This window comes from Ascaphus truei, chromosome 15, assembly GCF_040206685.1.
Source record: "Ascaphus truei isolate aAscTru1 chromosome 15, aAscTru1.hap1, whole genome shotgun sequence".
In the NCBI taxonomy this organism is placed as follows: domain Eukaryota; kingdom Metazoa; phylum Chordata; class Amphibia; order Anura; family Ascaphidae; genus Ascaphus; species Ascaphus truei.
In genome coordinates this window covers 20,802,505-20,829,877 of record NC_134497.1, presented here as the reverse complement: position 1 = coordinate 20,829,877, position 27,373 = coordinate 20,802,505, and the positions used below count along the sequence as shown (strand labels likewise).

Genomic DNA, 27,373 nt, shown 5'->3' with positions numbered 1-27,373 from the left:
CGGAGATGAACTGTGTAAGTTTCGGCTCTGGGGACCCCCGTACTATCAGACACCTCCATAACGGGTGCTGGTATCTCGGGAAGCAAGGGGGGTCCGCGGAGCTGAAATCAGCGCGGGTTCAGTTCCGGAGACCCCCCCGGCTACAATCCTGGAATTAAGAAAAAATACAAAACTGGAAGCTGGATCGCTGCTTTAATTAATGTATATTCCCATAAGTGGGAATCGGGTACACAAAGTAAACTCTGGTGGAAAACGTGACAAAACCTTCCACTATACAGCAAAAATAGAAGAAAAAACACTTTTGACCACATTCCCACGTCTCAGCCAGGGCCACAAACCCGCCACTCGGCAGGCAGAGGTTTATAGGGCTCCCATGTTAAAACGGATGAGAAGCAAAAGGTGACACACTGTGCTCATTTGCATGTAATTACCCAGAATCCCTGGCTGCAGTGGGGACATTGTTGCTGTCTGTAAATGGGCTGTATAACCCAGTTCATTTAATGTAACCATGCATTGTTATCATAACTCTGTGCCCAAAACATACGTGAAAACGAGAGATAACTTAACAAGTTTAGCAATTAATTATCAGTTTTTTTGTTTGGTTTATTTAATAACTAGCTTTTGTACCCGGGGAGCTGCCGGCACATCTCCCAGCGCTGCTGCCGCATCTCCCTTCGCTGCCGGCACATCTCCCGCCCCCCCTTTCCCTCCCCCCGCTGTTGGTACATCACCCCGTGCTGCTGCCGCATCTCCCCACGCTGCCGGCACATCTCCCCGCCCGCCCCCCCCCCCCCACAACCCCACTGCTGGCACATCTCCCCGCACCCCCCCCCCACACTGCGGGCACATCTCCCGACCCCTTCCTCCCCCCCCCCCCCTGCTGCTGGCACATCACCCCGCGCTGCCGGCACATCACCCCGCGCTGCCGGCACATCTCTCCCCGCCCCCCCCCCCCTGCCGACACATCTCCCCGCCCCCTCCCTGCCGACACATGTCCCCGCCCCCCCTGCTGACACATCTCCCCGCCCCCCCCGCCCTGCCGACACATCTCCCCCTGCTAGCTGGCAGATCTCCGCCGCACATCTCACATCACACACAAAGACACACACAGCCCCGATCCAGCCAAGGACACGCCCCCTCCCTTAGTAGCCACGCCCCCCGCTCCAACATTGTTGCAGGACACCTGATGGAAACTTAGAATGTCCATAATTTGGGAGGTGAGTCACATTGGAAGCTCAAAATAGTTGCGTTGACCTACCAATCCGGAGCAGAATGTCCAGTGAAAGTTTCGTTGTGCTACGTTGTACCGTTTGTGAGATTTCAATGCTTCGGACATACAAACAAACAAACGGAATAACAAATTTAGAAATATAGTATAGATTATAAGAATATATTTGTTTGTTTTAGCACTGTTTATTGATATTTTCTACTTTCATCCTTTGCTATATGCATTTGAACTTTATTTGTATATTTAATTAATTTCTTTTCCTTAGGCATTGCTTCATTGTATTTATGTTCACTATTGGTGTGTGGTTGTTCAGCGCACGTGTGTGTTATATTGGTTCACATAGTTCTCTAGTCTACCATGGAATTGCTATTCGTGGGACATTGTGAATCATTGTATCATGAACCTGTATGCATTGTGATACATTGTATCCACGTCGGCGTTCTGTTTGTTATTGGTTACCATGGTGACCTCACAGGGCAGCAGCGCCCCAGGGTTAGCCGCCTCCTCTCTCCACACCTTCACCTGGTTTCCAGGCGTTGGTTGTGTGGGCTGCCCTCCGGGTATAAGGACGCTGGACGCGCATGTAAGTCACTCTTTGATAAGAGAAGGATCTGCCCCCACGCACACCTCCAGCGACGGACGATCGAACTAGGAGGTGTTGCAGCACCGGAGCGGTTCCCAAATCAGCCCGACGCCATTGGTGGACAATCTGCCACATTCTCCTGTCCACAATCCACCGCGCATTTACTTTTGACTTGTCGTGAGTAGGATTTTGGTTTTAGAACTACCGGACCAGCTGCCTGCTGTTGTGTTCTTTTACAATCATTTGTTGTATTAAATTATCCCCTTCATTTAAGTCAGCCTTGCCTGTATCTGTCTTTGTTGTTTGTCTAGTGTTTGTATTGTATGTCCCTTTTAGTAGCAGTTTGCACTATGATTTATTTGTTGTTTGTTTGGTGTTTGTATTGTATGTCCCTTTTAGTAGCAGTTTGCACTAGGATTTATTTGTTGTTTGTTTGGTGTTTGTATTGTATGTCCCTTTTAGTAGCAGTTTGCACTATGATTTATTTGTTGTTTGTTTGGTGTTTGTATTGTATGTCCCTTTTAGTAGCAGTTTGCACTATGATTTATTTGTTGTTTGTTTGGTGTTTGTATTGTATGTCCCTTTTAGTAGCAGTTTGCACTAGGATTTATTTGTTGTTTGTTTGGTGTTTGTATTGTATGTCCCTTTTAGTAGCAGTTGTATTATGATTTATTTGCTGTTTGTTTAGTGTCTGCACTGTATATCTCTCTCAGTAGCAGTTTGCACTATGATTTATTTGTTGTTTGTTTGGTGTTTGTATTGTATGTCCCTTTAAGTAGCAGTTGTTGTATTATGATTTATTTGTTGTTTGTTTAGTGTCTGCACTGTATATCTCTCTCAGTAGCAGTTTGCACTATGATTTATTTGTTGTTTGTTTGGTGTTTGTATTGTATGTCCCTTTTAGTAGCAGTTGTATTATGATTTATTTGTTGTTTGTTTAGTGTCTGCACTGTATATCTCTCTCAGTAGCAGTTTGCACTAGGATTTATTTTTCTGCTTGATTCCACATATCACGTCACGTCTGGTCGTGGTCACAACCTTGGAAGTACAAGGCTGGAGGTGGATCTGTGTGTTCCGGTCCAATTGGATCCCCAATAGCCTATCTTTGGACATTTTTAGGCGCCGGTTTGTATTTGGTTTTTTGTTCTTTGATAAAGTGGCACTCGGCGGGACACACGTGTCAGGGGATCTTTTCTTTTTTGCCATTTTGCCTATTAAATAGTTACATTTTACCCTATTGCCTCCATCCCTTCCTGCTGTTTCCACTCGATTTGCTTACCTTTGGTTGCTACAGCAACCATTTACAAAACCATATCCACTTCCTCTTTTGAAACGGGCTCCGACTCACACCTTGTCGAGCTCTGCCCACTGGCAGCAAAGTATCACAAACAGATCTGTTGCGGTGTTCCAAACAGCAGACTGCCTATTGCTGGTAAAGCTGTAACCAATAAATGTGTGTCACTTTGTATAAATGTTACATATCCACTGCAGCTTGTCACAGGCGGCAGCACAAAGTGAGAAGACGGCCATTACGTTCGGCACACAATCAGGATAGTGACAGATGTATGACAGGAGCACCAAACGATGTCCAGTTTCGGTAACACTGTAGAATGGCACATTGCTACCTGCTCTACTGTCCTAAAATATGGCTGCTTTGGCATGCGGTTACAATCGTCTTTATTATGAATCATTACCACCCTCTGCTGGTGAAAGTGTAGCACTGACAGTGTGAAGGAACCCGAGCAATACCCTACATGTTTTTGTTGACGTTGCTTTTTTTTTTTAATCAGTTCTGTAATATTAAATGGCATTCCTTTTATTTTAAAATTCAACTCGTAATGAGATTTAATACACTGAGCATCCTTTGATTTCTATAGCAGGTTTAGCCCACCTCCTCAGCAGTGCAAGATCTTTGTAACACTTTCCTGTTTGGAATAATTTGTCGCCGATGTTCCCAGCAGTTAGAGCTGCAAACTGCAACAATAGATGATGTTACCTTAGCAATATAAGAAAACATTGTAGCTGCTGAGTTACACTGACTGAAGGATTGTTTGAACCTAAATGGCAGCCATTTAGTGAGCCCTGAGAAACAGGATCTTTGCTGATCGATAAAGGGAGAACCAAAATCGATCGACAGCATAGGTAATTAGTTTTCAATATAAGTAATCAAAGCCTGCATATACTAAAACTTTTCAAGATGCTTTTACGTTCCTGTAATCAAATATTAAATGAATGTTTTGGGACAATTATTTTTACGAGTAACTCACGGGGGGGACAGCAGACTTTAAACAGATCACGGTCATTTGACCGCAAGAGTGACTTTAGCTTCAAACATTCGCAGCACGTGAAAAACATACGACAAACACCGCCAGGATTTTTAATATTTTTTTTTCCCTCTGAAAAAAAAATAAATGACGTTTTTTATTGGCAAACCGGGAAATACATATACACTTATAAATTAAGCTAGCTCATTTGCTAGGCGCACGCTGATCCCGATCTCCGCCCTACGCCTGCGAGCAGACAGCGGGACGCGTAAGATGAGGACGCAGCCGCACGAAGAACAGATATACTCATAAATACTATTTTTGCTGGCAAGGTTAAAGTATAAATTAAAAAAAAAAACACACACGGGATATTTTAAATGGCCATGGTAACCCGGCGGCTGGAGTCACACCCTGTAACCCCATAGCTCAAGGGTTCTCAACTCGCCCCATGACGAACCCCCCCCCCGCTTCAGCACAGGTGGCTCAATTAGTGGCTAAGTCAAAGACTGAGCCACCTGTGCTGAAGCAGGGAAATCCTGAAAACCTGGTCTGTTGCTGGCCCCTCGAGCCCTGCCATAGCTGGTGGCTAAAGGGTTAAAGGCGCAGGTCTCAAGTTCCTGTCGGCCGAGTTACGTGGTCAAGGCAAAGAGACGCGTGAAGAAGCTCGTTCAGTCGGTTATTTGGGGGGGGGGGGGGGGGGGTTGCAGCAGTAAAATCTTGGCTGGGTTTGTTTTCATTGAACGCACAGAACAGGGAGACCTGATATAATGCAGAGATGCACAATGTACTATACCCAAATGTAACGCCTCCCTATAACACCTCCATAAAGCCACTGCCTACACCACCTCCCTGTAACACCTCCTAAAAAACCTCTCCCTATTGCTCCATACTGCATCACCCCTCCCTATAACCCCTTCATAAAACCGCTCCCTACAACTCCTCCCTATAACACCTCAAACAAAACACTCCATATAACCCCTACAATTACCCCATATAACCTCTCCCTAGAACTCCTATTACCCCATATAAAACGCTCCCTCTACCTCCTCCAATTACCCCATATAACTCCTATTACCCCTCCCTATATCTCCTCCTCCTGCCCCATATAACTGCTCCACACCAATTCTACTCACCCATATAACCGCTCCCCAACAACCCCCTCCTAGTTACAAACTACTAACACACACAGGTGGGGGTACCGCACACAGGTGGGGGGGTGGGGGTACCGCACACAGGTGGGGGGGTGGGGGTACCGCACCTACAGACGCTGGATTCGTTAAATAAAAAGGTTAAGCTCGCAGTTCCAGGAATAGTACCGGCAGCAATCCCCCGCTAGCTAACCTCCATTTTTATTTGAACTGGATGATGTTCTCCCGTACAGAACTGTGGTTCCCAGCTCAGGGGACCCCTGGCTTCCTGAGATACTGGTGAAGTTACCGGTATTACTTCCTGGTTTTTAACCGGGGGGCTTTTAAACGGCCGCCCTACGGGAAGCCGGCACCGATGATGTCGCAGCTTCCCTTTGGCCCAAGATTTTGGCCACCATTTTGTTTCCAGAGGGAAACCCCCACGACTTCACCGGTGTCAGGAACAGGTGTCCACGTAGCTGGGGGAAAAAAACCGCACACACCAAGATTTAAAGTTTCGGTCTGCTTACAGTCCGGGGGCGGCCGACTCCCATCCGCCAGGTCATAAGGAGACCCCTGCTTCAGCACAGGTGGCTCAGTCAATGACAGCCATCTGTGCCAAAGCAGGGTTATCCTTATAACCTGACCTGCTGGGTGCCCTCCAGGAGCTGACCACCCATACATTAGGGATATCCCCGCTAAAGCACAGGTGGCTCAGGCAAAGAGTGAACCACTGACTGAGCCTCCTGTGCTGAAGCAGGGATATCCTTCCAAGCTGACCCTGTTGGTTGCAATTGAGGACAGGAGTAGGCTACCCTTGGGTCACACCTTCTTCAGGACCAAGTGCAGGTGTGAAACCACTGAAGACAGGGAATCCTCTCTTTGGGGTCTCTCTCGGAGCACCGGCGAGCCCTGTGCAAGGCTGAGAGATTGGCCGGGGGGGGAGGGGGGATTCTGCCGGGATGGAGCCCCCACTTTCATTTCATCCGTTTAGGTTCGCATCTCCATTCTCCATTACTGCGGCCCCCAAAAAAATGTCCCGTCGGAAGAACACAAAGCACTGGTCAGCTCTGCCATCGGCAACACGGGAAGGAGTTATAGGGAGCGGCTGTGTGGGGCAATAGGGGTTTATAAAGGCGCAGTTATATGGGGCAATAGGAGTTACAGGGAGCGGTTATATGGGGCAATAGGAGTTACAGGGAGCGGTTATATGGGGCAATAGGAGTTACAGGGAGCGGTTATATGGGGCAATAGGAGTTACAGGGAGCGGTTATATGGGGCAATAGGAGTTACAGGGAGCGGTTATATAGGGTAAGAGGAGTTAGAGGGAGCGGTTATATGGGGTAAGAGGAGTTACAGGGAGCGGTTATATGGGGTAAGAGGAGTTAGAGGGTAGATGACACAATATGATGCATTCAATTCTTCCGTGTCGGTTTTCCGCGCGCCGCGTGGAAACCCCCAGCCCCGCCCTCAGCATCACGAGGCCCGACACGTGCAGAGTATTTATCACACGGCGCTACTGCGAAAAAAAACAAACGGTTGGCGGCTTGGTGTAAGTGCTATGATTACCACGGGTACCCTTTAAACGAGGACCCGCGGGTTAAGAGCCTTTTCCCCGAATCTGGACGCAAAGCGGTTGATTAGAATACACAAAATATTAACACCTTCCTGGTCGACCAGTCCTTTTGTCGCACTGGAGTAAAGAGAACGGGGGGGGGGAAGCTTGCGGGAATGGCGCCTCCCCCACCCCCAACGCCCGCACGCGGCCTCAGAAATCCAGCGGCGCCAGGTCGCTGAAGTCGCAGTCGAACAGTTCGCTGACGCCCTCGCTGGTCTCCAGCCCGAAGTGGTACTCGTGCGAGCGGGGCGGCGACAGGCTGATAAACTCGTCCGTCAAAAAGTCCGGCAGGGGGTCCCGGGGCTCCGCCAGCAGGGCGGCGGGGGAGAGGTGGAGACCGGCGGGCGTGTACCCCAGGGGCAAGTCGCTCTCGGCGGACATTAGGCTGTCTACGAACGGGGGAAAAAAAAAAGTGCGAAGATGTAAAAAGGTTAATCCGCGTCCCGTTAAACGCGCAGTGAATTCCCCTCTCCAAAGTAATCGTCGTCCTTAGCAACATTAGGGAGGGGTCTTCTTACCCCCACCGCCCCCCTCTTTCACAGGTGCAAAGGCCGAACCCCCCCAGATCCCGCGATACTTACCAGAGAAGGGGACGCCCCTTACTTGCTTGGATGTAAAATAACCCTCATCAAACCTGCCAACAGGAAGCTGCTGCGACGACTTCCTGTTGGCCGGTGCAAGCCGCCATTTTGTCTCCCCAGGAGGTGATGGGTAGGAGGCCATCTTTACAGGTGTGCATCTCCGGGGCTCACGCTTATAAAGGACCATATTTAGCAAGCAGTCACCTGCCATCAGGGGGTGAAAGGCGCTTCATGGCAGAGGACGGCTTAGTAAACATGGGCTTAAAATCGCCTTCATGGTCCCGTCCCCCGCCCCCAGTCTTTGGCAAACCGTATAAAAAAGGGCTATTTTAATCCGGCTGGTTTCATTCTTCTCGTGTAGTAACGCATGCTCTTCCCCATTATCTCTCGAGCAGTGTTTACCATTCCAGGGAAAGCGATTAGGTAAAGCTTGTAAAAACACACACCCCCCCATGCGCTCTTATTACAGAGAAACAAAAGGAACCACTTTGCATGTATAGAAGCAGGGGGTGCCCCTATTTTCAGCTCCGGGGGGGGGGGGGGGGGGGGAAGAGAAACTCTGGTTCCCAAGACACCACTGAAGGGAACGCCAGAGACTGTTTACTTCTTAGTCCCTAGTAAATGATCCACCATTTAAAAATCCCGTAATATTTCAAATCAAAACGCCTCTCCCCTGTGGGGTCGTCGTTCCCAGAGCGGTTTGTACACGTTCTTGCAGGTTCTCCGCACGGGAAATAGAGAGAGAGGATTGGGCTCAAGTTCTGTACAAGGCCAGCAGTATTTTAGGCCACAGGTGGCCAACGCCAGTGTCCAAGCACCACCAACAGGTCAGGTTTTCAGGATAGCCCAGCTTCAGCACAAGTGGCTCAGTGAAAGACTGAGCCACCTGTGCTGAAGCAGGGATATCCTGAAAACCTGACCTGTTGGTGGCGCTTGAGGACAGGAGTTGGCCAACCCTGTTTTAGGCTGGACGCAGAAGCTGGGAGTGTGGCTTCGGGACAGGTCAGTGTTTAAAACCAACGTGGGCACGCAATAACTGGCAGCCCTGTCTGTATAACTGGCGGCCCGGGGGGGGAGGGGGGGGGGCAGCGGGCTTTGGGGGAAGGCGCGCAATAACTGGCGGCCCTGTCTGTATAACTGGCGGCCCTGTCTGTATAACTGGCGGCCCTGTCTGTATAACTGGCGGCCCTGTCTGTATAACTGGCGGCCCTGTCTGTATAACTGGCGGCCCTGTCTGTATAACTGGCGACCCTGTCTGTATAACTGGCGACCCTGTCTGTATAACTGGCGGCCCTGTCTGTATAACTGGCGGCCCAGGGCCTGTGTGGGGCAGCCCCGGCCCTTCGGCTAATTTTATATTTATATGCCCCCTGCCAATCCCACCCCCTACATCTAAAAAATACCTCTCCTAATTACACCCCCATCCCGACCCAGGTACACCTCAATCCTAATATCTATCCATCCTAACCCCCCCCCCCCCCATCTCAAATACACCTCCTAAACCTTCCCCCTCCTGTCAGATACCCTGCCTAATCCCACCCCCTCCAAAATACCTCCACCTATTCCTAATCCCACCCACTCCAAAATACCCCGGCCTAATTCTAAACCTGCCCCCTCCTGTCAGATACCCTGCCTAATCCCACCCCCTCCAAAATGCCTCCACCTATTCCTAATCCCACCCACTCCAAAATACCCCCGCCTAATTCTAAACCTGCCCCCTCCCGTTCCCATAGGGAACCTGAACATTTCGAACGGCCATCTTCACACCGCGGAATCAGTGACCGAAGCGCACACACTGACGAGTCGTAATAGCTGTCCCTGCATGGGTACCCTGCCCGCCCTTCCGCGTCGCAGGCTCGGCTGTACACGCTGCAGCTTCAGAGAACCCAAACATTGTACAGGAAGCAGAGCGTGGCAGACATAGATCCCCCGCTGCAGCTTAAAAAACACTGGCCACGTGACCGCAGGGCGAGTGACGCACTTTAGGAGGCCCGAGAGTGCCAAAAATACCCCGCTGCACCTGCAGGAGGCGCCATAAAAATGGGGGATCCCCGAGGCGGGGTGTGGAATGTAACCACTTCAGTGGCCAGCGATGTGGAGTCGATGTAAATCCCTCTTTACCTCCATGGTTGGGACCGGGTGGTATCTACGCCATGCGGCAGTGATCGCATCTATTGGATTAACCTCCACTACCTCTGCTGGGAGGATGCTGCATGGATCCACTACCCTTTCAGTGCAGGATTACCTCCCGCCTCCCCCTAACCCGTCGGATATGGGGGGGGGAGGGGGGTCGGAGGGGGGTCCTTACCTTGCTCGCAGGATAGCAGGCACAGGCCGATGTCCTGGGAAGTGTTGAGAATGGGGGACCCCATACTGCCCACCAGGGGGGCCGGCGAGTGCGGGGCGGGGGCCGGCTTTGCGGGGCTTTTGACGGGGCTGCCCGCCCCGGAGGTGTCATCGGGGCAGAGAAACACGTCGATGGGGCCGCGGCTGCTTTTCAGCGATATCTGCAGCGCCTGGCGGAAAAGAAACGCAAAGTAATCAGTCTCCCGGGGGGACAAATTAACCCCTCCACGGCCGCACCCCAGGGACCCCGCTGCTGTGCAAAGGGGCACCACACCCCGCTGCTGTGCAAAGGGGCCCCGCACCCCGCTGCTGTGCAAAGGGGCCCCGCTGCTGTGCAAAGGGGCACCACACCCCAGGGACCCCGCAGCTGTGCAGAGGCCCCGCACCCCAGGGACCCCGCACCCCAAGGACCCCGCTGCTGTGCAAAGGGGCCCCGCACCCCAGGGACCCCGCACCCCAAGGACCCCGCTGCTGTGCAAAGGGGCCGCCGCACCCCAGGGGCCCCGCTGCTGTGCAAAGGGGCCCCGCACCCCGCTGCTGTGCAAAGGGGCCGCCGCACCCCAGGGACCCCGCTGCTGTGCAAAGGGGCCCCCGCACCTGTGCAAAGGGGCCGCCGCACCCCAGGGACCCCGCTGCTGTGCAAAGGGGCCCCGCACCCCAGGGACCCCGCTGCTGTGCAAAGGGGCCGCCGCACCCCAGGGACCCCGCTGCTGTGCAAAGGGGCCCCGCACCCCAGGGACCCCGCTGCTGTGCAAAGAGGCCCCGCACCCCAGGGACCCCGCTGCTGTGCAAAGGGGCCCCGCACCCCGCTGCTGTGCAAAGGGGCCCCGCACCCCAGGGACCCCGCTGCTGTGCAAATATTTTATTTCCCAGCTGTTTTTCCCTTTGACGGAATTTTCAACTGGAAGGCCCCGAAGCCTGGATTAGAGTGTCCACACAGGAACCCCGCTTCCTCCCGCTCTCCCCCCCCCCCCCGCTCACCTCGGTGGGGTCCGACACCTGCATCTGCGTTTCGGGCGGCGCCTTGATGACCATCAACATACGCTCCGAGGGGTCAGCGATGCTGCGCAGGTCCTGACAGGTCACATACCCTAAAGTGCGTCGGGGTTAAGGGCCACGCAGAGCAGCCAATGCTTAACACCGTCACGGCCACACACCCCTCCTATACGCTGCATTCATAAAAAGTGTAGCGCCCCCTCCCAAAAAATGACCTACGCGCACAGCGCCACACCCTATAAATCAGATTACCAACCTTTATTTATATTTAGATTTGCAAAAGGGCCAGAAACCTGCAGTAGGGAGTGCACACGGCAACTCCCATTTACCCTCCCTTTGTTGCACCCCCAGCAGGCAGCACAGAGCTGATCCCCATGCAGATGTCAAAGAGTCTCAGCGTTTGGATCAATATTTAGGACTAAAAAAGTTAAAATAAGCAGGGGCAAAAAGCCTAGAGGTAGCGAGACAGACATTGCTGTACTGTACAGGGAAGACCTCTTTATAACATACGTAGAGTGGCTGCTGCATCCCACGGAGTAGCACAAACCCGTCATATCTTTGCCGCTGATAGGACAAGCCTGTGCTGTGCAAGGGGAAGCAGCAGCCGCTTCAGGGAGGGACAGGGGAGCGGTTCTGGGTGTGTCACCGTGTGGCACGCGGGATTATAGGGTCCTGTCTGTGACGCGGTGAGAAGCCGGGGCGGGGTCAGGGCAATAGTTGCTATTGGAAGAGCAGACTTCACGGGTCACCGGGTGACAGTCGGCGTCACATGACGGGACGGGTGTGCGACACGTCTGTAGGGGACTGGAGAAGGGTCTGCAGTGTGCATCAACGTCACGTCGGAGGGTTCCGGGTATGCAACCGTTATAGGGTCTGTGGGTAGCGGGTATGGGACCGTTATAGGGTCTGTGGGTAGCGGGTATGGAACAGTTATAGGGTCCGCAGGGTAGCGGGTATGCAACCGTTATAGGGTCTGTGGGTAGCGGGTATGGGACCGTTATAGGGTCTGTGGGTAGCGGGTATGGAACAGTTATAGGGTCCGCAGGGTAGCGGGTATGGGGCCGTTATAGGGTCCGCAGGGTCCCGGTTATGGGGCCGTTATAGGGTCCGCAGGGTAGCGGGTATGGGGCCGTTATAGGGTCCGCAGGGTCCCGGTTATGGGGCCGTTATAGGGTCCGCAGGGTCTCGATTATGGGGCCGTTACAGGGTCTCAGTTATGGGGCCGTTATAGGGTCCGCAGGGTCCCGGTTATGGGGCCGTTATAGGGTCCGCAGGGTCCCGGTTATGGGGCCGTTATAGGGTCCGCAGGGTCCCGGTTATGGGGCCGTTATAGGGTCCGCAGGGTCCCGGTTATGGGGCCGTTATAGGGTCCGCGGGGTCCCGGTTATGGGGCTAGTCCAACTAACGAGTGGGATCGCACTCAAAGTGGCTGCTTTAGATAAATTGCCTTGGAAATAACTGGGTGCAATTAATCTGGTATCAACTTCACCGGGGGAAGAGGGGGCACCCCACCGCAAGAGGGGGCGGGAGGAAGAGGGGCCAGGCCCCGAACTTGTCAAAAGGTCCTGCTCAACACTATAAATGAGAGGAGCTGAAATCCCTCCCGTGTTTCAGTTCCTTGGTCGTTCCCAAAACCTGGGCCGATTAACCGGAGGTGGGGGGGGGGGGGGGGTTCCCCATGGGGGGAAGGGAGGGGGGGTTCCCCATGGGGGGAAGGGAGGGGGGGTTCCCCATGGGGGGAAGGGAGGGGGGGGTTCATCGCACCCACAAAAGGATATTGTTGACTGGCCGACTCCTCCGTGAGCAGCCGGAGCTGCGTGGTGCACATGTGAAGCAGCTCGTCCAGCCGGCTCTCGGACGCCTGCAGGTTGTGGCAATCCTTGACCAGCAGCTGGTACTTGGTGCTGGACTCCACCCCGGACTGGTTACCCCTGAGAGAGAGGGACACAGAGCTTGCGGTCTAAAAAAAACCCACAAAACCACAACAACAGCGACGTGCAAACCAGCGTCACCCACTTATCCATCACTGTGGGACAGAACGAACCAAGGGGACACGGATCACACACGCAGGAGGCGAACCGTGTGCGGAGGAAACGCGCGATGGGGAGGAGGAGAGAGCAGGGAGAGGAGGAGGAGAGAGCAGGAGAGAGGAGGAGAGCAGGGAGATGAGGAGAGAGCAGGGAGATGAGGAGAGAGCAGGAGAGAGGAGGAGAGAGCAGGGAGATGAGGAGAGAGAAGGGGAGGAGGAGAGAGACGGGAGAGGAAACTCAACATATGGGGGTGGGAGCACATGCTCAAGAGGTAGATGGGACAGAGTGATCGAGAAACTGAGGGGTTAACACGTTGGGGGGCCCCCATATATAAATCTAGAGGAGAGCCCCTCCCCCTCCCCCACAATCTCGGACCCGCATCCCACACACTCATAGGCCCCTGCCCCAAACTCAGACCCGCCCCCACACTCACAGCCACTGGATGTGGTTCTTGGATTTCTTGGTGATCAAGTGGATCCCCTCCAGCACGTTGGTGATGTCGTAGATCCGTCTCTTCTGCACGTTCAGAACCTGCGCCGCCCAATTCAGATCCACCACCCCATCCGGAGACTGGCTCAGCAGCTCCAGGAAGCGCTTGGTGGTCAGGTTCAGGGACGTCTCGTAGCGAGACCTCTCCCCCGGGGACTTCGCCGCTGCACAGACAGAGGACACATTAGGGGGCGAGGACGGACCCCCTCGTAACTCTGTATGCTGCCTCTGGGTATTAAACCTCCCATCCCAAATACTCAGAAGGGGTATTTTTCTACAAGCGTGTGTGCAAAGACAGATGTACTGTAGACACATTTACATGCATTGGTACAGACAGTCTTTTTGACACCCTTTGAAATCCAGTTGGGTACCATCCCTGTCCAACGATGGTCATTTCTCCTTGCGATAAGTCTGGCCCGCCCACCTATACTTCCCAGGGTTATCAAAAGACCAAGACGACGACCAAAAAGCAAGATGGGAGGATGGGATGAGGGAATGTGTGGGAGCGACGTGGAGAAGAGAGGCTGTAACTGCAGGACCTGGGAGATCACTGGGGAGGCTTCATCCAGCAGTGACCCGGGCTGATTGCGTTTGTGTATTCATACACACCACACACAAAAAAGTCTGACGTCCCAAGGGGAAAAATATCAAAACACACAGAAGAACGCGGTCATGACGCCCTCTGACGTACGTTTCGCCTTTGCTTCATAGTTTATTCTCAATAAAGTATTTTAATAAACAATTTACCCATACTACTTGGTCCAGACTATCTCCTTTGTACTGCAATTATTCACTCAGTAGGGTACTCTCTCCCACAGACCTTGAGTGCATTATATATAGGGCCTTATCTGTACGTTAGTGTCTTTACTTCATACAGTGTTCTTCTCTGTGTTTGATACTTATCCCCTTGCCCTATTGCACCGGCCTGTTTCTATGACCGCTTTGGTCACATTAGGTAGAGCGGGTGCATCTTTCTCTTGCGTCCCAAGGGGAAACAAGTTGGCGATGGGACGGACATATCGCAAGAAGGAACGGCCATCGTTGGACAAAGATGGAACTCAACTGGATTCCAAGAGATGAAAAGACCAAGACAACGACCAAAAGTGAGACGGGAGGATGGGATGAGGGAATGTGTGGGAGCGACGTGGAGAAGAGAGGCTGTAACCGCAGGACCTGGGAGATCACTGGGGAGGCTTCATCCAGCAGCGGGGAGACCCGGGCTGGAGAGGATGGGATGAGGGAATGTGTGGGAGCGACGTGGAGAAGAGAGGCTGTAACCGCAGGTCCTGGGAGACCACTGGGGAGGCTTCATCCAGCAGTGGGGAGACACGGGCTGAAGACGGATTATTTTTGTATACACACACACGACAGAGTACAAACAAATGCATGTCAACCATAATTAAAAGATACTGAGGGCCCTGCTCATGAGGGCGAGTGTGTGAGCACAGGTTTATTGGTAAAGAAGATTTCCCGAACCTTTCACCGGATTCCGGGATTTCCCACGTGGCGTCTGCAGTCCCTCCTGGACGTACCCGTGTCCCGCTTCCAAATTTAACTTCCGCTTAACCTGGAAGACACAGGAGTAATCGCTAAACAGCACGCACCATGTCAGCCACGAGAGCTCTGGGGTTCATCTTTATATCCTGGGGTCAGTCCCTCCTAGGGCCACAGTGTACTAATGGCAGTGACATGGTTAAGGGGTCAGTCCCTCCTAGGGCCACAGTGTACTAATGGCAGTGACATGGTTAAGGGGTCAGTCCCGCCTAGGGCCACAGTGTACTAATGGCAGTGACATGGTTAAGGGGTCTGTCCCATCTAGGGCCACAGTGTACTAATGGCAGTGACATGGTTAAGGGGTCTGTCCCATCTAGAGCCACAGTGTACTAATGGCAGTGACATGGTTAAGGGGTCTGTCCCATCTAGAGCCACAGTGTACTAATGGCAGTGACATGGTTAAGGGGTCAGTCCCTCCCAGGGCCACAGTGTACTAATGGCAGTGACATGGTAATGGGGTCAGTCCCTCCTAGGGCCACAGTGTACTAATGGCAGTGACATGGTTAAGGGGTCAGTCCCTCCTAGGGCCACAGTGTACTAATGGCAGTGACATGGTTAAGGGGTCAGTCCCTCCTAGGGCCACAGTGTACTAATGGCAGTGACATGGTTAAGTGGTCAGTCCCTCCTAGGGTCACAGTGTACTAATGGCAGTGACATGGTTAAGGGGTCAGTCCCTCCTAGGGCCACAGTGTACTAATGGCTGTGAAATGGTTAAGGGGTCAGTCCCTCCTAGGGCCACAGTATACTAATGGCAGTGACATGGTTAAGGGGTCTGTCCCATCTAGGGCCACAGTGTACTAATGGCAGTGACGTGGTTAAGGGGTCAGACCCTCCTAGGGCCACAGTGTACTAATGGCAGTGACGTGGTTAAGGGGTCAGTCTCTCCTAGGGCCACAGTGTACTAATGGCAGTGACATGGTTAAGGGGTCAGTCCCTCCTAGGGCCACAGTGTACTAATGGCAGTGACATGGTTAAGGGGTCAGTCCCTCCTAGGGCCACAGTGTACTAATGGCAGTGACATGGTTAAGGGGTCTGTCCCATCTAGGGCCACAGTGTACTAATGGCAGTGACGGGGTTAAGGGGTCAGACCCTCCTAGGGCCACAGTGTACTAATGGCAGTGACGTGGTTAAGGGGTCAGTCTCTCCTAGGGCCACAGTGTACTAATGGCAGTGACATGGTTATGGGGTCAGTCCCTCCTAGGGTCACAGTGTACTAATGGCAGTGACATGGTTAAGGGGTCAGTCCCTCCTAGGGTCACTGTGTACTAATGACAGTGACATGGTTAAGGGGTCTGTCCCGCCTAGGGCCACAGTGTACTAATGGCTGTGAAATGGTTAAGGGGTCAGTCCCTCCTAGGGCCACAGTGTACTAATGGCAGTGACATGGTTAAGGGGTCTGTCCCATCTAGGGCCACAGTGTACTAATGGCAGTGACATGGTTAAGGGGCCAGTCCCTCCTAGGGCCACAGTGTACTAATGGCAGTGACGTGGTTAAGGGGTCAGTCTCTCCTAGGGCCACAGTGTACTAATGGCAGTGACATGGTTAAGGGGTCAGTCCCTCCTAGGGCCACAGTGTACTAATGGCAGTGACATGGTTAAGGGGTCAGTCCCGCCTAGGGCCACAGTGTACTAATGGCAGTGACATGGTTAAGGGGTCAGTCCCTCCTAGGGTCACTGTGTACTAATGGCAGTGACATGGTTAAGGGGTCAGTCCCGCCTAGGGCCACAGTGTACTAATGACAGTGACATGGTTAAGGGGTCTGTCCCATCTAGGGCCACAGTGTACTAATGGCAGTGACATGGTTAAGGGGTCAGTCCCTCCTAGGGCCACAGTGTACTAATGGCAGTGACATGGTTACGGGGTCAGTCCCCCCTAGGGTCACAGTGTACTAATGGCAGTGACATGGTTAAGGGGTCAGTCCCTCCTAGGGCCACAGTGTACTAATGTCAGTGACAGGGTTAAGGGGTCAGTCCCGCCTAGGGCCACAGTGTACTAATGGCAGTGACATGGTTAAGGGGTCAGTCCCGCCTAGGGCCACAGTGTACTAATGGCAGTGACATGGTTAAGGGGTCTGTCCAATCTAGGGGCACAGTGTACTAATAGCAGTGACAGGGTTAAGGGGTCAGTCCCTCCTAGGATCACAGTGTACTAATGACAGTGACATGGTTAAGGGGTCAGTCCCTCCTAGGGTCACAGTGTACTAATGGCAGTGACATGGTTAAAGGGTCAGTCCCTCCTAGGGCCACAGTGCACTAATGGCAGTGACATGGTTAAGGGGTCAGTCTCTCCCAGGGCCACACTGTACTAATGGCAGTGACATGGTTAAGGGGTCAGTCCCTCCTAGGGTCAGTGTACTAATGGCAGTGACATGGTTAAGGGGTCAGTCTCTCCTAGGGCCACAGTGTACTAATGGCAGTGACATGGTTAACGGATCAGTCCCTCCTAGGGTCACAGTGTACTAATGGCAGTGACATGGTTAAGGGGTCAGTCCCTCCTAGGGCCACAGTATACTAATGGCAGTGACATGGTTAAGGGGTCAGTCCCTCCTAGGGCCACAGTGTACTAATGGCAGTGACATGGTTAAGGGGTCAGTCCCTCCTAGGGACACAGTGTGCTAATGGCAGTAAATGGTTAAGGGGTCAGTCCCTCCTAAGACCACAGTGTACTAATGGCAGTGACATGGTTAAGGGGGCAGTCCCTCCTAGGGCCACAGTGTGCTAATGGCAGTGACATGGTTAAGGGGTCAGTCTCTCCCAGGGCCACAGTGTACTAATGGCAGTGACATGGTTAAGGGGTCAGTCCCTCCTAGGGCCACAGTGTGCTAATGGCAGTGACATGGTTAAGGGGTCAGTCTCTCCCAGGGCCACAGTGTACTAATGGCAGTGACATGGTTAAGGGGTCAGTCCCTCCTAGGGCCACAGTGTTCTAATGGCAGTGACATGGTTAAGGGGTCAGTCCCGCCTAGGGCCACAGTGTACTAATCGCAGTGACATGGTTAAGGGGTCTGTCCAATCTAGGGCCACAGTGTACTAATAGCAGTGACATGGTTAAGGGGTCAGTCCCTCCTAGGGCCACAGTGTACTAATGGCAGTGACATGGTTAAGGGGTCAGTCCCTCCTAGGATCACAGTGTACTAATGACAGTGACATGGTTAAGGGGTCAGTCCCTCCTAGGGTCACAGTGTACTAATGGCAGTGACATGGTTAAAGGGTCAGTCCCTCCTAGGGCCACAGTGCACTAATGGCAGTGACATGGTTAAGGGGTCAGTCTCTCCCAGGGCCACACTGTACTAATGGCAGTGACATGGTTAAGGGGTCAGTCCCTCCTAAGGTCAGTGTACTAATGGCAGTGACATGGTTAAGGGGTCAGTCTCTCCTAGGGCCACAGTGTACTAATGGCAGTGACATGGTTAACGGATCAGTCCCTCCTAGGGTCACAGTGTACTAATGGCAGTGACATGGTTAAGGGGTCAGTCCCTCCTAGGGCCACAGTATACTAATGGCAGTGACATGGTTAAGGGGTCAGTCCCTCCTAGGGCCACAGTGTACTAATGGCAGTGACATGGTTAAGGGGTCAGTCCCTCCTAGGGCCACAGTGTACTAATGGCAGTGACATGGTTAAGGGGTCAGTCCCTCCTAAGGCCACAGTGTACTAATGGCAGTGACATGGTTAAGGGGGCAGTCCCTCCTAGGGCCACAGTGTGCTAATGGCAGTGACATGGTTAAGGGGTCAGTCTCTCCCAGGGCCACAGTGTACTAATGGCAGTGACATGGTTAAGGGGTCAGTCCCTCCTAGGGCCACAGTGTACTAATGGCAGTGACATGGTTAAGGGGTCAGTCCCTCCTAGGGCCACAGTGTACTAATGGCAGTGACATGGTTAAGGGGTCAGTCCCTCCTAAGGCCACAGTGTACTAATGGCAGTGACATGGTTAAGGGGTCAGTCCCTCCTAGGGTCACAGTGTACTACTGGCAATGACATGGTTAAGGGGTCAGTCCCTCCTAGGGCCACAGTGTACTAATGGCAGTGACATGGTTAAGGGGTCAGTCCCTCCTAGGGTCACAGTGTACTAATGGCAGTGACATGGTTAAGGGGTCAGTCCCTCCTAGGGCCACAGTGTACTAATGGCAGTGACATGGTTAAGGGGTCAGTCCCTCCTAGGGTCACAGTGTACTACTGGCAATGACATGGTTAAGGGGTCAGTCCCTCCTAGGGCCACAGTGTACTACTGGCAATGACATGGTTATGGGGTCAGTCCCTCCTAGGGCCACAGTGTACTAATGGCAGTGACATGGTTAAGGAGTCAGTCCCTCCTAGGGTCACAGTGTACTAATGGCAGTGACATGGTTAAGGGGTCAGTCCCTCCTAGGGCCACAGTGTACTAATGGCAGTGACAGGGTTAATAGGTGAAATGTAGTATTTAGAATCATTGATACACTTTTAACACAATACGGAGTTTCCTGCGATCAGACTAGTCGTCATCAACAGGAATATATAAAAAGGTACATTTGACCCTTTACCACCTCTGCGGCTTTGTTTTAATCTTCTGCGCCTGCAGCTCGCCAAACAGATAAAGAGGAGGAGCATGCCGACCCTTCAGATCGCGAAGGACACGGGAGCAGAAGAAAATAGAAACGTACCCATGTTCACACGGGGTGCGAGGGCGGCGTTTGTCAAAGCGTTATCTTTACCCGTAAAAAAAAACCATGTAATGTATTAATACATTACTTAAACATTTAAACAACCGGCTGTGAGTAGGGTTACTGGCTCTGCACTTCATCCCAGGCTGTGCTGCCAAGTTCTGTAATGCGGCAGGCAGAGGTTTATAGGGCTCCCATGTTACAATGGATGTGAAGCAAAAGGCGAAACTGTGTGCTCACTTGCAGGTCATTACCCAGAATCCCCTGCTGCAGTGGAAGCACTGCATGCCAAGAGATAATGGGGAAGGGCAGGGCGCAGACCTGGCAGTGTTATTTGCTGTAAGGTTTTCTCCGTGCCTGCTACGTGCCCTTAACCCCGTCACTGCCAGTAGCACACTGTGACCCTAGGAGGGACTGACCCCTTAACCCCGTCACTGCCAGTAGCACACTGTGACCCTAGGAGGGATTGACCCCTTAACCCCGTCACTGCCAGTAGCACACTGTGGCCCTAGAAGGGACTGCCCCCTTAACCATGTCACTGCCATTAGTACACTGTGACCCTAGGAGGGACTGACCCCTTAACCATGTCACTGCCATTAGTACACTGTGGCCCTAGGAGGGACTGACCCCTTAACCATGTCACTGCCATTAGTACACTGTGGCCCTAGGTGGGACGGACCCCTTAACCCTGTCACTGCCATTAGTACACTGTGGCCCTAGGAGGGACTGCCCCCTTAACCATGTCACTGCCATTAGTACACTGTGACCCTAGGAGGGACTGATCCCTTAACCATGTCACTGCCATTAGTACACTGTGACCCTAGGAGGGACTGACCCCTTAACCCTGTCACTGCCATTAGTACACTGTGGCCCTAGGAGGGACTGACCCCTTAACCATGTCACTGCCATTAGTACACTGTGGCCCTAGGAGGGACTGACCCGTTAAACATGTCACTTTGGTCATAGTGAGACTGCCCCTTTAACCCCTTGGATGCCGGCGGCTGCGACACCACCCCTCCCGCGATCATGTAACCGCGCCGAGCTCTGCCGCAGATGACAGCACAGCAGAGCCGCCGCGCTTCCGTCCCACTTTGTTGCGAATCGCGTTCTGCGCATCACAGCGCAATCTGCTCTAGAAAAATTGCGGTAGTTACGTCACGGGTCCCCAGGACGCAATGGCAAACGTCCCAAGGACACACGCAAGGGGTTAACCCCTCCCCCGGTGCGCTCACAGCTGCTCAGCGGCGTTCCCCCACCCCGTCCCATACAGGTTTCCCAGGTTAGCAGCGTAGGCGGGAGCACACCTCCAGCCCGTCCCGCCGGCTCCTTCCCGGGGGCGCCCGGCTAAAGACAACGCGCGCTTTCTAACCCCTCTGCTTTACAGACCGGTCTAGCAACAACAGGGCCCCTGGCATCCAGCACACCCTAATAAACGTCCCATCAACCCACTTCAGGTGCCAGAAACCCAGGGGAGAGGTTTTCCCAGCGAGCCGGGTGTATAAGGCAAATCGGTCAGCTGGATTTAACCGGCAGAATACAGACTTGGTTCAGTCTACCACAAACAATGCCAGCCTTGCCCCCCAATGCCAACACTGCCAGCCTTGCCCCCCAATGCCAACACTGCCAGCCTTGCCCCCCAATGCCAGCCTTACCCCCCCAATCCCAACACTGCCAGCCTTACCCCACAATGCCAGCCTTGCCCCCCAATGCCAACACTGCCAGCCTTACCCCACAATGCCAGCCTTGCCCCCCAATGCCAACACTGCCAGCCTTACCCCACAATGCCAGCCTTAACCCCTCAATCCCAACACTGCCAGCCTTACCCCACAATGCCAGCCTTGCCCCCCAATCCCAACACTGCCAGCCTTACCCCACAATGCCAGCCTTGCCCCCCAATCCCAACACTGCCAGCCTTACCCCACAATGCCAGCCTTAACCCACCAATCCCAACACTGCCAGCCTTACCCCACAATGCCAGCCTTGCCCCCCAATCCCAACACTGCCAGCCTTACCCCACAATGCCAGCCTTAACCCACCAATCCCAACACTGCCAGCCTTACCCCCCAATCCCAGCTTTACCCCACAATCCCAACAATGCCAGCCTTACCCCTAATTCCCACATTGCCAGCCTTACCCCCAACAAACGCCCGCCTTACCCCCCAATCCCAACAACGCCAGCCTTACCCCCCAATCCCAACAATGCTAGCCTTACCCCCAATCATGTTAGCCTTACTCCAATTCCAACACTGCCAGCCTTACCCCCAATATGGCCAGCCTTAACCCCCCCAATCCCAACAACGCTAGCCGTACCCCCAATTCCAACATTGCCAGCTGCACCCCCCAATCCAAACAACGCTAGCCTTACTCCCCAATCATGCTAGCCTTACTCCCAATCCCAATATTGCCAGCCTAACCTGTACACCCACCATTGCCAACATAACATCCACCCCCACTATTGGCAGCCTAACTTCTACCCCCAACATCACTAGTTTGGGAATATATTCTTAGGCCCCACAGGGGTAAAATATCACAATTTACAATAGGGTTTTTTGTAGGGACAAGACAATTCTATGAGCCACACCGCCCGGCTCAACAGAGTACACACAATAAAATGAAAGCGCTCAGCGACACAGCCCTTTCCGACACCGCTTTAAAAGCCAGAATACAATGGGGCTTTTTGCACCAAAAACCCTATTAAAGTCCCATTTACCCGCCGGACGAGCCATTAAAACAAGGCCTGCGACTGCTTCAGCCCTGTTTGGGGCCGGCTTATCTGGCAGGAAAGGGGTGACCAAGTGAACGCGTTGGCATCAAGCACACCCCAATTATAAAAAAAAAAAAGGTGACGTCCCACTGAGCTAAGGAAAGCACTCAGACACACAACACCTTCTCTACACTGCTGGGAAAGACCTATGTGCATTTACATTGAGAGATCTATAGGCAGGTGTGTGTATATAACAAGGTGTCTATATTCCCATACAAACTGAACTGTTCCATCAAATCAGGGGGTGCAGTCCCTATAATATAGATAACCTGTCAAAACAAGGTCCCCCCAGTTAATAAGGGACATCCCAGCCTCCGAGATTAACCCCATCCCTGCTAGACCAGCCTGACACACAAAGCTTCTAGGAGTCCAGCTTTCCTGGTGAGATTAGGAGAACCCCATTACCTCCCTGCCCCCCAAAAACTAGATCAAGACAGTTGCAGGGTAAGGACCCCCGGACCCATAATATCCCAACGTACAACGCTAAAGACGCAGTCAGCGCTATGAGGCCACGGAGGCGTCGATGGCCAAATTTGGGCCCTTCCATATTACCGGCGGGCGTCCGAGGGCAGGTCTCTGCCCCGCACACCCCACTCCCGGCCCCTGCGGGGTGGCAAACAGCATCAGCTCGGCCTCGCTGAGCCCCGGGTTTCTCGAGGCTTCTGGCACATCAGGGGTGGAGATGATTACAATCTGTTGGTCCGCCAGGTGAAAAGTCCCCGTTTCCCAAAGCGCCCCCAAGTCTCCGTCAGCACAGCCATAAGACACCCCAAACTCCTGAGACATGATGGGTGGGGCGGGAAAAGGGGGTTATTCCTTCAGTCCCGTAGTCCGTGCAGCTTCCATGGTGGCCCAAACCCCCAAAATTATCCAACAATCTTGGCGAACGGTAGCCAAATACCAGAGGGTCCCATACAGATCCTAAAAACTTTGTGCGGATAGCGCCTGTGCAAAAGAAATCTAGTGTTGGGGTCCATTAAAAAGGTATTGCAGCTTCTTAGGTAAAACAAGGATTTAGGATTTTAAAAGGATTCCACCGTCCCGAATGCACAAATCCGATAAACAGGTTACATTAGACCACTGCAAAAAAAAAAAAAAAAAAATAACGAATGGAAATTATCCTTTAGATATGAGTCTTCCCATAAAAAGTGTAGATGGATTTAGGGTTGATCTGCAGGATCTTGGCTGCGTTGGTTTTGATCCACTGGGATGAAGGGTTACGGGAAATCCAAAGACACGATCACCATAACAAAAAGGATGAAGATAATTGTTGTCCTGCAAATATATATTATATTCCACGTGACACGGAAGCAATGCAACGAACTTGTAAATAAACCCCCCGCCAAAAAAAAAAACACAGGGTGCAGGCCCTTCCAAGAACAAAAAATGTAAACGCAACAATATAGATTTACAGCGCAGGATCTAAAACTCTGTCGCACTTTCCAACCCCTACCCCCCAAAAATAATAATAAAAAAAACAAGAACGTTAGGGGCGAGCGCAGGAAAAACAGCCAAGTAACAAACAGGCCCGGTTACCTATACAAAAACGCACCGCCGCGAGTGCATTAAATAAAAGTATCTTGGGTAATGCCCGACTGCCATTAATATTAAATAAAATGAAAGCAAGCGCATTTAAAAAATAATAATAATGCACTTTTTTAGGTAATTCTTGCCAAGACCAAGATGATCTATAGATAGAGATGATATATCTATGAATGCAGATAATTAATTCGATTTTAAAGTAATTAAAGGGATGATATATATAAATATATATATATAAAAATAAAAAGGAGACCCTTGCAATGCTGCAGATGAGCAATAAAAAGATACAAGCAGTTGCTGTCCTTTCTTATAGGGTCAGAGGCCAGAACCAATGGGATTTCCCAGGATCAATGGGATTTCCCGTGTCCCCTCCTGTATAAGGCAGGTGAGCCCCCTGGTGGAGCCATGTCCTGGGGGGAGGGGGCAGCCCCGGTGTCCGGTGACCCTCGGTGCCCGCTGTGCGCCTCCCCAGCTGATCTCCGGCCGGCCCAGCGCTTGGCCCCAATTTGCGCGCCAAATTCCCTTGTTTTGCCGCGAAAAACCACCGCTCGCGTCATGGGCCTCGGTTGCCTATTGGTAGGCCGGCGGTGACGTCAGAGGAAGCCGGGAGCCGCCGTTGGCTGGCAGGGTTTTCAAACCGGGAGGGCGGGAAAAGGGTAAGAGGGGGTAAGGGAGGGGCGGGGGAACCAATCAGCGCGGAGGGTAGACGACAACAAGGCTGCTGATTGGAGGAAGAAACGGGGAGGTGGGCGTGACCACCGGTTGCTGACAGGGAAATGCACATTTCCTAGAGAGCAGTGAGGGGGCTAACTGGGGAGTGACACATACCGGCCACTTAGAGGGGGTCTGTGAGACCCCCATGTCAGTATAGAGGGGTCTGTCACTGTGAGACCCCCATGTCAGTATAGAGGGGTCTGTCACTGTGAGACCCCTGTGTCGGTATAGAGGGGTCTGTGCCACTGTGAGACCCCCATGTCAGTATAGAGGGGTCTGTGTCACTGTGAGACCCCCATGTCAGTATAGAGGGGTCTCTGTGTCACTGTGAGACCCCCATGTCAGTATAGAGGGGTCTCTGTCATTGTGAGACCCAATGTCAGTATAGAGGGGTCTCGGCCACTGTGAGACCCCCATGTCAGTATAGAGGGGTCTCTGTCACTGTGAGACCCCCATGTCAGTATAGAGTGGTCTCTGTGTGACCCCCATGTCAGTATAGAGGGGTCTCTGTCACTGTGAGACCCCCATGTCAGTTTAGAGGGGTCTCTGTCATTGTGAGACCCCAATGTCAGTATAGAGGGGTCTCGGCCACTGTGAGACCCCCATGTCAGTATAGAGGGGTCTCTGTCACTGTGAGACCCCCATGTCAGTATAGAGTGGTCTCTGTGTCACTGTGAGACCCCCATGTCAGTATAGAGGGGTCTCGGTCACAGTGAGAGGGGTCTGTCACTGTGAGACCCCCATGTTGGTATAGAGGGGTCTCGGTCGCAGTGAGACCCACATGTCAGTATAGTTGGGTCTGTGTCACTTTGAGACCCCCATGTCAGTATAGAAGGGTCTCTGTCACTGTGAGACCCACATGTCAGTATAGTGGGGTCTGTCACTGTGAGACCCCCATGTCAGTATAGAAGGGTCTCTGTCACTGTGAGACCCCCATGTCAGTATAGAGAGTGTCTCGGTCACAGTGAGACCCCCATGTCAGTATAGAGGGGGTCTCGGTCACAGTGAGACCCCCATGTCTGTATAGAGGGGTCTCGGTCACTGTGAGACCCCCATGTCAGTATAGAGGGGTCTGTGTCTCTGTGAGACCCCCATGTCAGTATAGAAGGGTCTCTGTCACTGAGACCCCCATGTCAGTATAGAGGGGGTCTCGGTAACAGTGAGACCCCCATGTCAGTATAGAGCGGTCTCTCTGTCACTGTGAGACCCCCATGTCAGTATAGAGGGTGTCTCAGTCACAGTGAGACCCCCATGTCAGTATAAAGGGGGTCTCGGTCACAGTGAGACCCCCATGTCAGTATAGAGGGGTCTCGGTCACTGTGAGACCCCCATGTCAGTATAGAGGGGGTCTCGGTCGCAGTGAGACCCCCATGTCAGTATAGAGGGGGTCTCGGTCACTGTGAGACCCCCATGTCAGTATAGAGGGGGTCTCGGTCACTGTGAGACCCCCATGTCAGTATAGAGGGGGTCTCGGTCGCGGTGAGACCCCCATGTCAGTATAGAGGGGTCTCGGTCACGGTGAGACCCCCATGTCAGTATAGAGGGGTCTCGGTCACTGTGAGACCCCCATGTCAGTATAGAGGGGTCTCTGTGTCACTGTGAGACCCTCATGTCAGTATAGAGGGGTCTCGGTCACTGTGAGACCACCATGTCAGTATAGAGGGGTCTCGGTCACTGTGAGACCCCCATGTCAGTATAGAGGGGTCTCGGTCACTGTGAGACCACCATGTCAGTATAGAGGGGTCTCGGTCACTGTGAGACCCCCATGTCAGTATAGAGGGGGTCTGGGTCGCAGTGAGACCCCCATGTCAGTATAGAGGGGGTCTCGGTCACGGTGAGACCCCCATGTCAGTATAGACGGGTTTCGGTCACTGTGAGACCCCCATGTCAGTATAGAGGGGTCTCTGTGTCACTGTCAGACCCTCATGTCAGTATAGAGGGGTCTCGGTCACTGTGAGACCACCATGTCAGTATAGAGGGGTCTCGGTCACTGTGAGACCACCATGTCAGTATAGAGGTGGTCTCGGTCACTGTGAGACCCCCATGTCAGTATAGAGGGGTCTGTCACTGTGAGACCCCCATGTCAGTATAGAAGGGTCTCGGTCACTGTGAGACCCCCATGTCAGTATAGAGGGGTCTCGGTCACTGTGAGACCCCCATGTCAGTATAGAGGGGTCTCTGTCACTGTGAGACCCCCATGTCAGTATAAAGGGGGTCTCGGTCACAGTGAGACCCCCATGTCAGTATAGAGGGGTCTCGGTCACTGTGAGACCCCCATGTCAGTATAGAGGGGGTCTCGGTCGCAGTGAGACCCCCATGTCAGTATAGAGGGGGTCTCGGTCACTGTGAGACCCCCATGTCAGTATAGAAGGGTCTCGGTCGCAGTGAGACCCCCATGTCAGTATAGAGGGGTCTCGGTCACGGTGAGACCCCCATGTCAGTATAGAGGGGTCTCGGTCACTGTGAGACCCCCATGTCAGTATAGAGGGGTCTCTGTGTCACTGTGAGACCCTCATGTCAGTATAGAGGGGTCTCGGTCACTGTGAGACCACCATGTCAGTATAGAGGGGTCTCGGTCACTGTGAGACCCCCATGTCAGTATAGGGGGGTCTCGGTCACTGTGAGACCACCATGTCAGTATAGAGGGGTCTCGGTTACTGTGAGACCCCCATGTCAGTATAGAGGGGGTCTCGGTCGCAGTGAGACCCCCATGTCAGTATAGAGGGGGTCTCGGTCACGGTGAGACCCCCATGTCAGTATAGAGGGGTCTCGGTCACTGTGAGACCCCCATGTCAGTATAGAGGGGTCTCTGTGTCACTGTGAGACCCTCATGTCAGTATAGAGGGGTCTCGGTCACTGTGAGACCACCATGTCAGTATAGAGGGGTCTCGGTCACTG

General features: G+C 52.9%; 1 protein-coding gene across 1 annotated transcript; it reads right to left on the bottom strand.

The window, feature by feature from the left end:
• Positions 1–4,183: 4,183 nt before the first annotated feature.
• Positions 4,184–24,303, bottom strand: E2F1 (E2F transcription factor 1). The gene is made up of 7 exons (XM_075571916.1): positions 22,772–24,303; positions 14,739–14,829; positions 13,207–13,426; positions 12,522–12,674; positions 10,729–10,843; positions 9,710–9,917; positions 4,184–7,209 (listed from the first exon to the last, which is right to left on the bottom strand). Exons 1-7 carry the CDS (start codon positions 23,003–23,005, stop codon positions 6,971–6,973), a joined length of 1,260 nt encoding a protein of 419 aa, XP_075428031.1. The 5' UTR covers positions 23,006–24,303; the 3' UTR covers positions 4,184–6,970.
• Positions 24,304–27,373: the final 3,070 nt, after the last annotated feature.